We start from the raw sequence: 15,280 nt of genomic DNA, 5'->3' as shown, positions 1-15,280 counted from the left end.
TGCCAAACACAGTAACAACAAGTCTCACAATGGAGACGTTCCTGGTGCCCACTTGAGCAAACCAGTGAAGGACAGGAGGACCGTGCTACAGTGCTACCATACACGGTTCCCTAGGCAACACCAAGTGGGAACCCTGAGCAGAGTGCTAGGAGTAAGCCCTCAGCACTGCCGGGTGTTGCCAAAAAACAACAAAAATCATGCGATTTTCTGCTACCTGGCTGGAACTACAGTGTATCATGCGGATTGAAGTCAGGCAGAAAGAGACAGGTACAGAATGACCGCTCTCATATGTTAGATACCAAGCAAAAAGCAAACGAACAAAAAAACATAGAGACTAAGAAATAGTCAAAGGCAACAGGACCCGAGTGGTGATCTACAGATCTGAGTTTACCAAAGGTGGGTCAAGTGGATGGGAGAGGGTCCTAACACAATGTTAAAGAGAAGCCAGACACCCTTGGTGGAGGATGGATGTTGGAGCATCAATCAAAGCGCCTCGTCATGAAGACACAAATAATGGTGCTTCAGATCAAAGTTCTCTTTAAAAAGACAGAGGAAAAATCTAGGCTTGTGGAGGTTTTACTGGGAAAGTGGTATGTGATCTGCATCAGGAAAGCTAAGAAAGAATTCCTCAGAAGCCAGTAGGAATGAAGGCATTTTGTAGGGATAATGATCAGCATCTGAATAAAGCATGGAGGGACAGAGAAAGGAGGTCTGAGGGATCTAGCAGCCAAATATAAACTGAATGGACCGATCAATGAGGCTGTGCTTAGTAAAACTACTCTTACACAAAGGTTGTAGTAGGTTGAAATTATAGAATTAAAGGTTAAGAGTTGAAAGAAGAGGTCATCCACGTATAATGAGAACGTATAATTCATTACTTCTGGAATGCTGTGAGAGGACAATGATCAAGAGTATCTAAACACCGGATGTTCTAATGCAATCTGTGTGTGCTTATTTAAGTTACTGTACTTTCTCTATGTCTCCAATCATTTTCTTCTTTATTCTGTTTTTCCCTAAGCTTTCTTCAAAAACTTCAAAGTTATTGAGGAAATAAAAGTAACAAGTCATGGTAAAAAAAGAAGAAAATTCCCAATATTAAGACGAAGGGGGGAAAATTCTAAAACTATTAACAAATTCAAATTATAGAAACATTTAACACCTCGTAATAAATCATTTCTTGCTACCTCATTTCTGGCTGGAGCAATAGAATAGCGGGTAGGGTGTTTGCCTTGCACACAGCCGACCCGGGTTCAATTTCTCTGCCCCTCTCAGAGAGCCCAGCAAGCTACCAAGAGTATCCCACCCGCACGGCAAAGCCTGGATAGCTCCCCGTGGTGTATTTGACATGCCAAAAACAGTAACAACAAGTCTCACAATGGAGACGTTACTGGTGCCCGCTTGAGCAAATAGATGAACAACAAGAGGACAGTGCTACAGTGCCATGAATTAAAAGTTAGAAATGAGCGGTGTAGCTATCAGAAAACACGAGTAAAAGCATTTTTACATGTGCATGTGCTTTCATATATACAAGCACACACATGCCTATATATATTTCTGACTAACCTGGCATCTCTTCCTTAAGCACTTGATAAAATGGGGGAATTATTCCGAGGTCAAAATGCAAGGTCTCAGTAAAATAATGGCTATCTCTTTGCTTTTATTTACTAGTTTATGGCCTTGGACAAATTCCCTTGGCTCTCTGAATCTATTTCCTAATATGTATAATAGATACCATATCTGCCTCATAGGACTCTTGCAGAAGTTTAGTTGAATGATAGAATTCTGTTTTGTAAACTGTCGATTACTGTGAATGGGTAAATAAGTTTTAACTGAATAGGCATTCATCTGAAATGATTTCCGAGGGCTATATGAGGCACGAACTGACATAGTCACCTTCTCATCCAGAGCAGATCCAACGTCAGATGTCCTCCCTGAGCTTTGCTTATCCTTTGGCAATGAGATTTCTCTCTTACCTGTTCCAGTGATTGGGTGACAAACAATTTTCAGTCACAGAAACAAAAATGAGGTAAGACAAGATAGCCACAGGGCTGTCCCTTTTATGGGTATACCATAACATATGCAATCAGTGACCTACTGTGGAATATTTAGGTTTATTTTTAGAGCAAAGAAGCAGCAAAGTCAGGAATGTTTCCTATTTTACTCCTTTCTCATGAGAGAAGAAATATATATATATATATATATATATATATATATATATATAATGTGACTCACTGTGAGATAGTTACGGACTTACAAACTTTTGTGATCACGTTTCAGTCATACAATGATCAAGTATCCATCCCTCCACCAAGCCCATTTTCCACCACCAATGTTCCCAGTAACCCTCCCACCACCCCACCATATCTCCCTACCCCTTACTTCTATGCCAGGCACAGTCCGTTTTACTTTCTCTCTCTTTTTGGGGGTGTTATGGTTTGCAATACAAGTAGTAAGTGGCCATCATGTTTGGTCTATAGTCTACTTTAAGCGCTCAGTTCCCATCGCGAGTGAGCCCTCCAAGCACCATTCACTTAATATTCGCTTCTCCAACTGAGCTCTCTTTTCCCCCAGCATGTGAAGCCGGCTTCAAGGCTGTGGAGCAATTCTCCTGGACCTTATCCCTATTATCCTTGGGTGCTAGTCTCCCATACTGCTACTACATATTCCACAAATGAGTGCAGTCATTCTATGTTTGTCCCTCTCTCTATGACTCATTTCACTTAGCCTGATACTCTCTGTGTTGATCCACTTATATGAAAATTTCATGATTTAATCTTTTCTAACAGTTGCATAGTATTCCATTCTGTATATGTACCAACGTTTCTTTAACCAGTCATCTATTCTTGGGCACTTTGGTTTTTTCCAGATTCTGGCTATCATAAATAGTGCTTCAATAAACATGCAAGTGCAGATGTCATTTCTACTGTATTTTTTTTTTGCATCTCCAGGATATATTTTCAAAAGTGGTAATACTGGGTCAAATGGGAGCTCAATTTCTAGGTTTTTCAGAAACGTCCATATTTTCTTTCCAAAAAGCTGAACCAGTCGGCATTCCCACCAGCAGTAAAGGAGAGTCCTCTTCTTCCCACATCCAAGCCAAACACTGGTTGCTTTTTTTCTTTTGGATTTGTGCCAGTCTCTGTGGGTGAAATGATAACTCATTGTTGTTTTGATCTGCATATCCCTGATGATTAGTGATGAAGAGCATTTTTTCATGTGCCTTTTGGCCATTCGGATTTCTTCTCTGAAAAAGTTTCTATTCATTTCATTGCCCCATTTTCTGATGAGATTGGATGTCTTCTTCTTGCAGAGTTCAACCAGTTCCTTGTATATCCTTGATATTGACTTCTTATCAAAAGGGTATTGGGTGAATATCCCTTCCCATTCTGTAAACTGTCTTTGTATTTCTAGTCACTATTTCCTTGGAAGTGCAGAAACATCTCAGTTTAAGATAGTCCCATTTGTTTATCTCTGTTTCCACTTGCTTGGTCAATGGTGTTTCATCTTTGAAGATACCTTTAGCTTCAATGTTTTGGAAGGTTTTGCTGACCTTTTCTTCAATGTACCTTATGGATTTTGATCTGATGTTGAGGTATTTAATCCATTTTTATCTGACTTTTGTGCATGGTGTTAGCTAGAGGTCTGAGCCCATTATTTTTACATGTAGCTGTCCAGTTTTGCCAGCACCATTTGTTAAAGAGGCTTTCCTTGCTCCACTTTATATTTCTTGCTCCCTTATCAAAGATTAGATGATCATATATTTGAGAGTTTGTGTAAGGATATTCAACCCTGTTCCATTGGTCTGCGGCTCTGCCTTTTTTCCAGTACCATGCTGTTTTAATTATTACCACTTTGTACTACAATTTGAGGTTGGGGAAGGTGATGCCTTCCGTTCCCCTCCCCCCCCCCAAGAATTGCTTTAGCTATTTATGGGTGGTTCTTATTCCATATGAATTTCAGGAGTGTTTGATCAATTTCTTTGAAGAATATCATGGGTACCCTTATAGGGATCTCACTGAATCTGTATAATGTTTTGGGGAGTATTGCCATTTTGACAATGTGAATTCTCCCAATCCATGAGCAGGGCGAATTTTCCACTTCCTCATGTCCTCTATTATTTCTTGAAGTAAGGTTTTGTGGTCTTCTTTTACAGGGATTTTCTGAGGCATGAATGATTGTGAACGGTATTGCTTTTTTCATATTGCTTTATTCTGTCTTTCTCAGAGAGCCCAGTAAGCTACCTAGAGTATCTCGCCTGCACAGCAAAGCCTGGCAAGCTACCCATGACATATTCGATATGCCAAACACAGTAACAACTAGTCTCACAAAGGAGACATTACTGGGCCCACTTGAGCAAATTGATGAACAATGGGAGGACAGTGCTACAGACAGTGCTGTCTTGTTTGCGTTTGGAAAGCCATGGACTTTGGGGCATTGATTTTATAGCCTGCGATTTTACTAAACACATCTATTGTTTCTAGGAGCTTCTTGGTCGAGGCTTTAGGGTTCTCTAAATATAGAACCATGTCATCTCCAAATAGTGAGAGCTTGATTTCTTCCTTTCTTATCTGGATGCCCTTAATATCTTTTTTTTTTTTTTTTTGCCTAACTGCTATGGCAAGTACTTCCAGTACTATATAGAATAGAAGTGGTGAGAGTGGGCATCCTTGTCTTTTCCTTGATCTTAGAGGGAAGACTTTTAGTTTTTCCCCATTGAGGATGATGCTTGCCATGGGCTTGCGGCAAATGGCTTTGACTATACTGAGCAAAATTCCCTCAATTCCTATTTTGCTAAGAGATTCCATCATAAACTGATGCTGGATCTTGTCAAATGCTTTCTTGGCATCTAATGATATGATCATGTGGTTTTATCTTTTCTTTTATTGTATGATGGATTATTTTTATTTACTTGTGAATGTCAAGCCATCCTTGTAACTCTGGTTTGAATCCCACTTGGTCATGGTGTATGATCTTTTTTGATGAGTTGTTGGATTCTGTTTGCTAATATTTTGTTGAGGATCTTCACATCCATGTTCATCAGGGATATTGGCCTGTAATTTTCTTTTTTGTGTGTGGTGTCTCTGTTTGCTTTTAGTATTAGGGTAATGTGTGCCTCATAGAAGCTGTTTGGAAGTTTGTTTTTTTTTTTCTTTTTTTTATTAGTGAAAAACCATGAGGTACAGTTATAGGCTTACAAATTTTGTGTTTGGAAGTTTTTGTTTCTTCATTTTCCTGAAAAATCTTGAAAAGAACTGGCAGTAGGTCCTCTTTAAATGTTTGGCAGAATCTGCTAGTGAATCCATCTGGGCGTGGGCTTGTTTGGGGGAAGACTTTTGATCACTGTTTCAATTTCCTTGATAGTAATAGGTACATTCAGGTATTCCAAATCTTTTTGGCTCAACTTTGGGAGGTTATAGGAATCTAGGAATTTATCCATATCTTCTAGGTTCTCTTGTTATATCGTGTACAGACTTTCAAAGTAATCTCTGATGATCTTTTAAATTTCTTTGGTTTCTGTTGTGATGTTCCCCTTTTCATTTCTGATTCATTTCATTAGGATTCTCTCTTCCTTTCTGAGTCTTGCTAGTGGTTTATCAATCTTATTTATTTTCTCAAAGAACCAGCCTTTGGTTTCATTGATCTTTTGGATTGTTTTTTTGGGTTTCCATGCTGTTAATTTCTGCTCTGAGTTTTATATTTCTTTTATCCTGCCTAGTTTGGGCTCCTTTTGTCGGTCCTTTTCTAAAATATTGAGCTGTGAAGTCAAGTTATTTATGTGGGCCTTTTCTTCTTTCCTGTGAAATGCCTGCAGAGCTATAAATTTCCCCTTAACATGACTTTAGCTGCATCCCTCAAGTTCTGGTAGCTCATGTCTTCATTCTCATTTGACTCCAGGTATCTTTTGATTTCTTCCTTGATTTCCTCTCTGACCCACTCATTGTTCAACATTGAGTAGTTTAATTTACAGGTGTTTAATTTGATTCTTCACATCTCTGTGTGATTAACTTCTATCTTCAGTGCACCATGGTCTGAAAAGATAGTTGATACAATTTCTATCTTCCTAATTCTATCAAGATATGTTTTGTGGCCCAGCATGTGATCTATCTTGTAAAATATTCCAGACGCATTGGAAAAGAAAGTGTATTCAGATTTGGGATGGAAAGCCCTGTCTACATCTATTAGTCCTCTCTCTTCCTTATCTTCCTTTAAAGCCAGTACTTCCTTGCTGAGTTTTAATCTTGTTGATCTATCCAGAGGTGATAAAGTGGTGTTGAAGTCTCTGACTACTATTGTGTTGCTACCAATGTCTTCCTTGAAGTCGATTAGCAGTTGTTTTAAGTATTTTGCTAGTTCCTCATTGGATGCATATATGTTTAGGAGTGTGAGGTTTTTTTTCCTGCTGTACCTATCCCTTGTTTATTAAAAAAAAGGCATTCTCTATCCCTTCATCCTGAAATCTATGTTGCTGGGTACTAGTATGGCCACCCTGGTTTTTTTGAGGGAGTTATCTTCTTGGAGGATCGTTTTCCATCCTCTGACTTTGAGTCTGTTTACTCTGACCGTTCAGATGTGTTTCTTGTAGGCAGCAGAATGGTTCAGTTTCTTAATCCATTTTGCCACTTTGTGTCTCCTAATTGGTGCATATAGACCATTGACACTGAGAGAGATTATTACCACAGGGTTTTGTGCCATCTTTCTGTAGAGATTTGTTGTGCTTGTAGGGGGTTGTCTTGTCGTACAGTACCCCCTTGAGTCCTTCTTTAAAGGTTGGTTCTGAGTCTATGAAGTTCCTGAGGTGTTGTTTATCCATGAAACAATGTACTGTTTCTTTGAATTTGAGAGTTTAGTCAGGTAGAGTATTCTTGGTGAGGCATTTATCTCATTGAGTTTTTTCACTATATCCCACCATTGTCTTTGGGCTGGAAGGTTTCCTCTGATAGGTCTGCTGTAAATCTGTGGTGTGCTCATTTATATGTGATTTCCTTCTTTGACCTTGCTGCTTGTGCTATTGTGTCTCTATCTGTGGTATTAGTCATTCTGATTATATCTTGCGGAGTCTTTTTATTAGGGTCTCTTTTATCTGTACCCTTCAGGCTCCTTGGATCAAGATGTCTGCATTTTCCAGCTCTAGAAACTTCTCAGCAATGATATCTTTAATTGTTGCTACTTCATTGGGGTTGCCTCCCTGTCCTTCTGGTACTCTGATGATTCTTATGTTGTTCCTCTTGAGTTCATCCCCTAGGTCTCTGATATGCCTAGAGCTATTTTGAGGTCTTTTCCCATTGCATGTTGGTCCCTGTATGCTTTCTGCAGTTCATCTTCAAGCTCACTGATTCTGTCTTCAGCTGTTGTCATTCTACTGTTGAGGGCACCCACTGAGTTTTTAATTTCATCTACCAAGTTCTTTATTAGTGACACTTATGTTTGTAGGGCTGGAGCGATAGCACAGCGGTAGGGAGTTTGCCTTGCGCATAGCCAGCCCAGCCGAGCCAGGTTCGATTCCTCTGCCCCTCTCAGAGAGCCCAGCAAGCTACCAAGAGTATCTCGCCTGCACAGCAAGCTACCCGTGACATATTCAATATGCCAAACACAGTAACAACAAGTCTCAAAATGGAGACATTACTGGGCCCGCTCCAGCAAATCGATGAACAACGAGAGGACAGTGCTACAGACAGTGCTATATTTGTAGCTTTCTTAATTTCTGCTCTCATTTCCTCCTGTATTTTCTTGGCTGTCCTTTCCACTGTTTCTTTCATGTCCTTCCTTAATTTACTGGATGCCTGTTCTACTGGTTTTTTTTTTTTTGAGTTCATTAAACACCCTCAACATTTCACCTCTGAAATCTTTATCAGAGAGAGTGCATTTGTAGGTATTCCTTATTGAGGATTCTAGGCTCTTTTCTTCCTCCCCTCCTCGTGGTGGAGATTCGCGCTGTTTCTTCATGTTACTGTGGTAGTATGGATGTGAGACCCACCTATTCGCTATCAGTGTCCCCCTCACGCGAGAAAGAATTCTGGATGAGCCCGGTCGATGGTGGTCACCTTTTTCTCCTTCTAGAATACTAACCTCCTCTTTGGTGTTCCTCTACAACTTATGTGAGTCCTCTAGTGCAGCTCCAGAGGATGTGGTCTTTTATATTAGATTTGTTCAGTTTCTTGTGCTCACATTTATTTAATGAGTTTGGAGTAGGCTAGTGAACTATTGGCGTAATGTGTTCGTGACAACCAGGCTGTCCTCCTCAGAATTAGGTAATGGAAATTGAGATGTGAGTCCAAAGTGCTGGGAAAGGGGAAAATAACTGCGACCACTCCAGAGGCCACACCCACTGCCGTGCTGTAGCTGTTACAGGGTTGGCCGAGTTGGTGCCTGAGCCAGATTAAAGTCCCACTTCTTTTTTATTTTTTTTATAAATTTATTTATTGAATCACTGTGAGAGCAGTTAGAAAGCTTTTGGGTTTAAGTCTTGGTCATACAATGATGAAACACCCATCCCTTCACCAGTGCCCATTTTCCACCACCAAAAACCCCAGTATACCCCCCCATCCCACACCCTTCCCCTACTTGTGAGGCAGATGACTTCCACATTACTCTCTCTCTACTTTGATCACATTCAATATTTTGACACCAGACCCACCATTATTATTTGGGATTTTACCCCAACACTCAGATCTGCCAAAAAGGCAACTGTAGACAATTTGTTTTCTATTGCTGGTTATGAATAACATATGATGTCACATGGCCACAGTCATGGCTGCGTGATATTGGAATTACGAAATTTTAACAATTAAATCTGGAGGGATTTCTGCCAAAACCTTTTGGGTTCCAAGATTTGTTTCTAAGTCTCTGAAATGCATCTGGTCCTCACAGTATGTTACCAGCGCCAGGCCACCCCAGGTGGGAATAGGTTTCGTGCCTTGGCCTGTTCCCCCTGGTGGCTTGGTGGCTGCCATCTTCCAGAGGCCATTGGACAGTCAGGTTTGGGCCCGCAGTGACAAGACACGCGGGGCCTCACAGAATGGGGGTAGAGCCTGTCCTTTCCTCCCTGCCCCAATGAGACCCCGGCTTGCCGCCCAGAATGGTCTCTCTGGTTCCTGATCAAGCTGCTTAACGGCCATGATCCTAACGTCCCACTTCTAATGTGGTCCTAAAACTTGTTGGGGATCACCTCTGGCCTGGGTGCTCACAGGGGGCACTTTGGCCGGGGTGAGGGGGTCTTCATGAGAGAAGTTTAAGTAGAAATTCCATCCTCTAAAGTAGAAATCCCATCTAAAGGCAGAAATATAAAGAGGGGAAAAATTCCTAATTCTAGAATTATCTTTTACAATGAATGATAATCTATCTTTTCCTTTCATCCCACTAATATGACTGAACCAGTTGGTACTAGTTCTTGAGGGTCATTTGTTAAATATTTAGAAATTGTAAGAGCTGGTTGGAAAACATTGCCATTCTTAACAAATTAACAAATGGTTAATTTGTGCCCACTCGAGCAACTCCATGAACAACGGAGGACAGTGCTACAGTGCAGTGTACAATTGCAAAAGGGAGATAAAATTCATCATTTCCTGTTTTCTCACCAGTTTACTATTACCATTGTTCTTGGAATCATTTACTTTTTTAGTATCTGTATGGTTAGAAAAATTACATCATCTATATGATAGGGGCCAAAGAGATAGTACAGCAAGTAAAGTACTTGCCTCGCTCTATTCTGACCTGGATTCAATCCCCAGCACCACATAGGATCCCCTAAGCACCACCAGGAGTGTTCCCTGAAATCAGGCAGTAGTAAGCCCTGAGTGCGGTCAGGTGTGGTCCAAAAACGTACAACCATAGAATTATTATCTCAAAATTATTATTGAAGATGCATCCCGATTCTGGAGTTACTTGTGACTCAGCTTCAGATGTGTTCATTCCTTTCTATTACCATATTACCATAGGTATTACTACATACTACCAGAGGGCTCTCTCGCTCGCTCTCTCTCTCTCTCCCTTTCCTCTTCTTGTTGTTTTCTAAATAAAGCAATTTTACAACACACAAAAATATTAGTATAGAATTTTTAAAATGTATTATCTATCATGGATATAGACATATAGAATATATTATAACTATTTAATTGCATAAAACTTTAAATTGTAATATAGAAGCTTATAGTTCTATTTTACTAAGAATTGTTTAAATATCCCTATCACTTAAAAAATTATTTTCATGGGCACTGGTGGAAGGATGGGTACTTGATCACTGTATAATTGAAACGCAAGCACAAAAATTTGTAAGTCTACAACTGTACCTCATGGTGTTTCAGCGATAGCACAGCAGTAGGGCATTTGCCTTACACGCGACCAACATGGCAGACTCGAGTTCGATTCCTCCGCCCCTCTCGGAGAGCCCGGCAAGCTACCGAGAGTATCTCACCTGCACGGCAGAGCCTCTGCAAGCTCCCCGTGACGTACTGGATATGCCAAACACAGTAACAACAAAGTCTCCAATGGAGATGTTACTGGGCCCACTCGAGCAAATCGACGATCAACGGGAGGACTTTTAAAAAAGATCATATCCTGAAAAAAATTATTTTCTCTTCAGAAACATTTCTGATAAAAATTTCTATCACTGTCGAATTTTATCAACTACCTTAACAAATGTCAGCAAATTCCTTAATAAATGTTGAATTTTATTAAATGTTTTTCTCTTTTGACATATTAACATTGTGAATTATTCAAATATAGTTTCTAATATTAGAAAAACCTTAAATCTCTAGCTTCATTTGGTCATGGTACACTACTCTTTAAAACGTTGATGCATCTCAGTTGCTAAAAATGTAATTTGCTTTGTTTTCTTCTTTATTAATAAGTCATCTTGGATACAATTTTTTTGTTTTGTTTTGTTTTGGGGTCACACCCGGCAATGCACAGGGGCTACTCCTGGCTCATGCACTTAGGAATTACTCCTGGCGGTACTCGTGGGACCATATGGGATGCTGGGAATCGAACTCGGGTCGGCCGCGTGCAAGGCAAACACCCTACCCGCTGTGCTATCGCTCCAGCCCCTTGGATACAATTTTCATTTGTGAACTTTTTCCAGTTTTTCATGATTTGATTACTTTGCAAAAGAAATCGAGAAACATATTTCTGTTGTTCTTGTAAACGGTTTTGATAGTATGTGAATATCTGATTGCTACATGATTTTAATGAATTAATCTATGAAACTGTCAGGTCCTGGAACTGTTAGGGACAATTTTGACAGTTATTATTTAGATAGTTTTCAAACTTGACTGTTTATTGGTATTTCTGGGAGCTTTTAAAACTACGGCACCTATATCCTTCTCTGTGCATGAGCCTAACCATGGGAATTGTTAATGCATCTCCGCCCCTCTCGGATTGCCCAGCAAGCTATTGAAAGTGTCTGCCCACATGGCAAAGCCTGGCAAGCTCCCGGTGACATATTCAATATGCCAAACACAGTAACAACAAGTCTCACAATTTGTTGTGAGGCATTACTGGTGCCTGCGCGAGCAAATCAATGAACAATGGTGCTACAGTAGTATATGATTATGATTTGATCTCTTTGGTTCTTTGGAATTTATGTGATACATCTTAATAAGTTAACATTTGGACAGTATTTTGTGACTATTCAATAACCCTTCTAAAGATTACTTTCCATTTAGAGAGTATATGTACAGATTTTGAAGTATTTCTAGCATATATGTGTGGTTTCTACATATTATTGTGTTTTGGAATTCCCTACATTTTTTCTTACTCCCCTGATCTCGACTTCTGAGATAATTACATGCCCAAAGGTATCAAGGAGGTAGTTCTTGTGTATAATGTTGTATCCTTATAATTTACCACAATATTTCGAAGATTATAGGGATTCATTCGATTGCCTCGAGCAGGCCCCAGTAACGTCTCTTTCATCCTAGCCCTGAGATTATATTCAAGGCTCTTTAGGAGAATGAGACCCATCATTGTTACTGGTATTTGGCATATTTGGTACGCCACGGGCAGTTTGCCAGACTCTGCCCTGTGGGCAGGCTACATTCGATAGCCTGCAAGTTTGTTTTTCTTTTGGACAAACTTGCAGGGATTCATTAAGTTTTCAAAAATGTTTGGTTATAAGTGGAGTGTAGTGGAAGGTTATCAGCATCTTGGTGTTGGACATGTGGTAGCATACATTTTGATAGGTTTTAAAATACACTTCTAAATATATATGCGGTATGGAAAGCTATACCATTTCACTTTAAAAAACAAACAAACAAACAACAAACCAAAAATTGGCTGTAAATAGTGAAGGATAACCAGGCCCAGATGTCAGGTTATACTATTAGTCAGGAATATACATTCACATGTGTGTTCCCACATATGTGCACATATGCACATGTAAACATGAATTTACTCATGTTTTCTAATAGCTACACTGCTCATTTCTAAGATTTAATTTATGTCAAGGAATGATTTATTATGAGGGGTGAAATTCCTTTGTAATCTGAATTTGCTAACAGTGTTAGGATTTTTTCCTTAGTCTTAATATTGAGAGTTTTTACCATGACTTATTATTCTTATTTCCTCATTATAAGTATAATTTTCTTTTCTATATTGTAATTTAACATAATATTAAATTTGTATTATTAAATATAAAATGTATTTATGCATTTTTCATAATTTACATCTTAAAGAACGGAATTGCATCATTTAATCCAATTCTTAAATTATAATTTAATTTTAAACATTTTTAAATTATAATGCTTTTATAAATACATGATGAATAATTATCTGATCAGTCTCTCTTGTGGAGATCCACTATTTACATTTATTTTATAATTCAAATTTCTTACTGAAGGTATAGACTTTCCCAACAATTAAATTTTACTTAAGGTTTCACTTAAGTTCATATTAAGTCTTGAAATTTTTTAAAATATAAGTATAGGGAAATATTGAGAAAACAAATATTAACTAAAACTATTGATGTTATTTTTCTCCAGATTTTCCCCCAAGTTATTGAATACACTGGCATTTTCAGTGCCTTTGACACTGCTAACTCACATGGAGTTTTCTGTTTCTAATCTCTTTACTCCAAAATCTATTTTTATACCAGTAAGTATACCTATACACGGTCATAACACCTGTGATCTTTCTCTCCTTCCTCCTCAAGCAGGACACAGAGAGTGGACCTTAGGAATGGCAGCACAGTGACAGAGTTTATCCTCGTGGGCTTTGAGCAGAGCTCCCCATCTACACAGGCATCGCTCTTTGCCCTCTTCCTGGCCCTCTACACCTTAGCCATGGCCATGAATGGCCTCATCATCTTCATCACCTGGACAGATCCTAGGCTCAGCAGTCCTATGTACTTCTTCCTTGGCCACCTGTCCTTCTTGGACGTCTGCTTCATCACCACCACCATCCCGCAGATGCTGATCCACCTGGTGGTCAAGAACCACGTTATCTCCTTCGCCTCCTGTTTGATCCAGATGTATCTGGTTTTTGGCGTTGGTGTTGCCGAATGCATCCTCTTGGCTTTTATGGCCTATGACCGTTATGTTGCCATCTGCCACCCACTTAACTATGCCCAGATCATGAGCCATCAAGTCTGTGTGAGGTTGGTGAGTACAGCCTGGTTCTTTGGCATGGTCAATGGCATCCTCCTTGATTACATGACATTTCGTGGTCCGTTCTGTAGAGACAACCATATAGAAAACTTCTTCTGTGAGGCCCCCATAGTGATCAGCATTTCTTGTGGAGATCCATTATTTAGTTTGAAGGTGATCTTTCTTGACGCTATCATGGTGCTTCTAAGTCCCATGGTGCTCATTGTCATCTCCTATGGCCGCATCCTCACCTCCATCCTTGGCAGAGCCTCCTCCTCGGGCCGGGGGAAGACCTTCTCCACTTGTGCTTCCCACTTGACTGTGGTCATCTTTTTCTACACCTCAGCCATGTTCTCCTACATGAACCCCCGAAGCACACACGGCCCTGACAAAGACAAACCTTTCTCCCTCCTCTACACTATCATCACCCCCATGTGCAACCCCATCATCTACAGTTTTCGAAACAAGGAAATGAAGGGGGCCATGATGAGGGCCCTTGCAAGGACCGGCCTGACACGAGAACCTGTGCAGTAGGAAGTCTCCTGGAGGAAAAACAGCCAAGCAGAATCTTCTGTCCTCTACTCTCAGCCCTGGTAGGGGGGGAAGTCACTCTCACCGGTAAAATGCAAGGAAGAATATTTAAACTTTCTACAAAATAGCATTAGAATACCTCATTTAGGAGCTGAGAGGATATATCCAGCACTACTCAGAAACCACCGAGTGAGTTCAAAGGAGGAGCTACTGTATGCAAAGTGGGAAATCCGATGCTTTCAGAAATCTATCTAGCCCCTTAAAAATTCATCTTGATATCTAATGTTCATATCTGACCCCACTTCAAGCTCAAACTAATCCTTCCAAACTTCTCTTAATGCTTGCATAGATCAGTATGATAAAATGCAGAACTTACTTAAAAATATAGGAAAAGACAATGTATCCATCAGAAGAAAGGCATTTAAGATCATGATCATTTGATTCTCTCCTGAGTATTTCTTTCTAGGACAATGTCATTAGTTGGGAATACCCAGCTTTCCAAAAGGATGCAATCGAGAGAAAAATTTAAGTTAAAGCAATTGAGAGGGAAGCATTTGGAGAAACATTTCCATTCCCCAAAAATTGAAACTTCAAAATTCTTCAAGAAAGTTATCAGGAAAAAGTAACTTTACTGGTTGCACTATACTAATTTTCAAAGAAGCAAGAGGAATAACTGTATGCCAATATGCAGATAAATGGGGACAGAAAGAATAAATAGCATTTAAAAATATGGGAGAATACCTACTTCCTTCCATTTTAATTAGAGGTGGGAGCTATGAAATGGAATGTTCTAGGATCAGGGAAGATTCATATGACATCCACATTGTACAAAAATATTTGTTTTTTGTAAAAAAAAAAAGGCCTTAAACTTTTGCACATTTATTTTCTTCCACTTGAATTCAACTACTGTGAATTATTGTTGTAAAATTGAAGTATACTCTTTTTTTCTAAATTGTTTTAATAACAATGCACTCACATTCCTGAGACCCGCTATAAAAATCTCTATCATCTTTCTCTCCTGCTCATATTCTGTCACCCTATAGTTTAGAGCAGATATTTAATATGGGGATGATTTTCTCTTCTAAAGTATTAAGCAATGTGTAAAGACTTTTCTTTTCTTGGTGGGAGGCTGGGGGGTAGGGGTGGGGGGGCTCGTCACCACTGGAGTGAAT

General features: G+C 39.6%; 1 protein-coding gene across 1 annotated transcript; it reads left to right on the top strand.

The window, feature by feature from the left end:
• Positions 1 to 498: 498 nt before the first annotated feature.
• On the top strand, positions 499 to 14,111 carry LOC130027104 (olfactory receptor 10AD1-like). Its single transcript, XM_056117760.1, has 2 exons — positions 499 to 590; positions 13,148 to 14,111. The coding sequence occupies exons 1-2, from the start codon at positions 499 to 501 to the stop codon at positions 14,109 to 14,111; spliced, it is 1,056 nt and encodes a 351-aa protein (XP_055973735.1).
• The last annotated feature ends 1,169 nt before the right edge of the window (positions 14,112 to 15,280 follow it).

This window comes from Sorex fumeus, unplaced genomic scaffold (assembly GCF_029834395.1).
Source record: "Sorex fumeus unplaced genomic scaffold, SorFum_2.1 ptg000036l, whole genome shotgun sequence".
Taxonomy (NCBI): domain Eukaryota; kingdom Metazoa; phylum Chordata; class Mammalia; order Eulipotyphla; family Soricidae; genus Sorex; species Sorex fumeus.
Note: the sequence above shows the minus strand (reverse complement) of the source record. Positions and strands in the feature narration are given on the sequence as shown.

Excerpts from the sequence above, each read along its gene's own strand:
- LOC130027104 (XM_056117760.1), top strand. The coding sequence starts at position 499 with ATGAAGACACAAATAATGGTGCTTCAGATCAAAGTTCTCTTTAAAAAG. Across the intron at positions 591-13,147 it reads GAGGTTTTACTGGGAAAGTG|GACACAGAGAGTGGACCTTA; the intron begins GTATGTGATCTG and ends CTCCTCAAGCAG.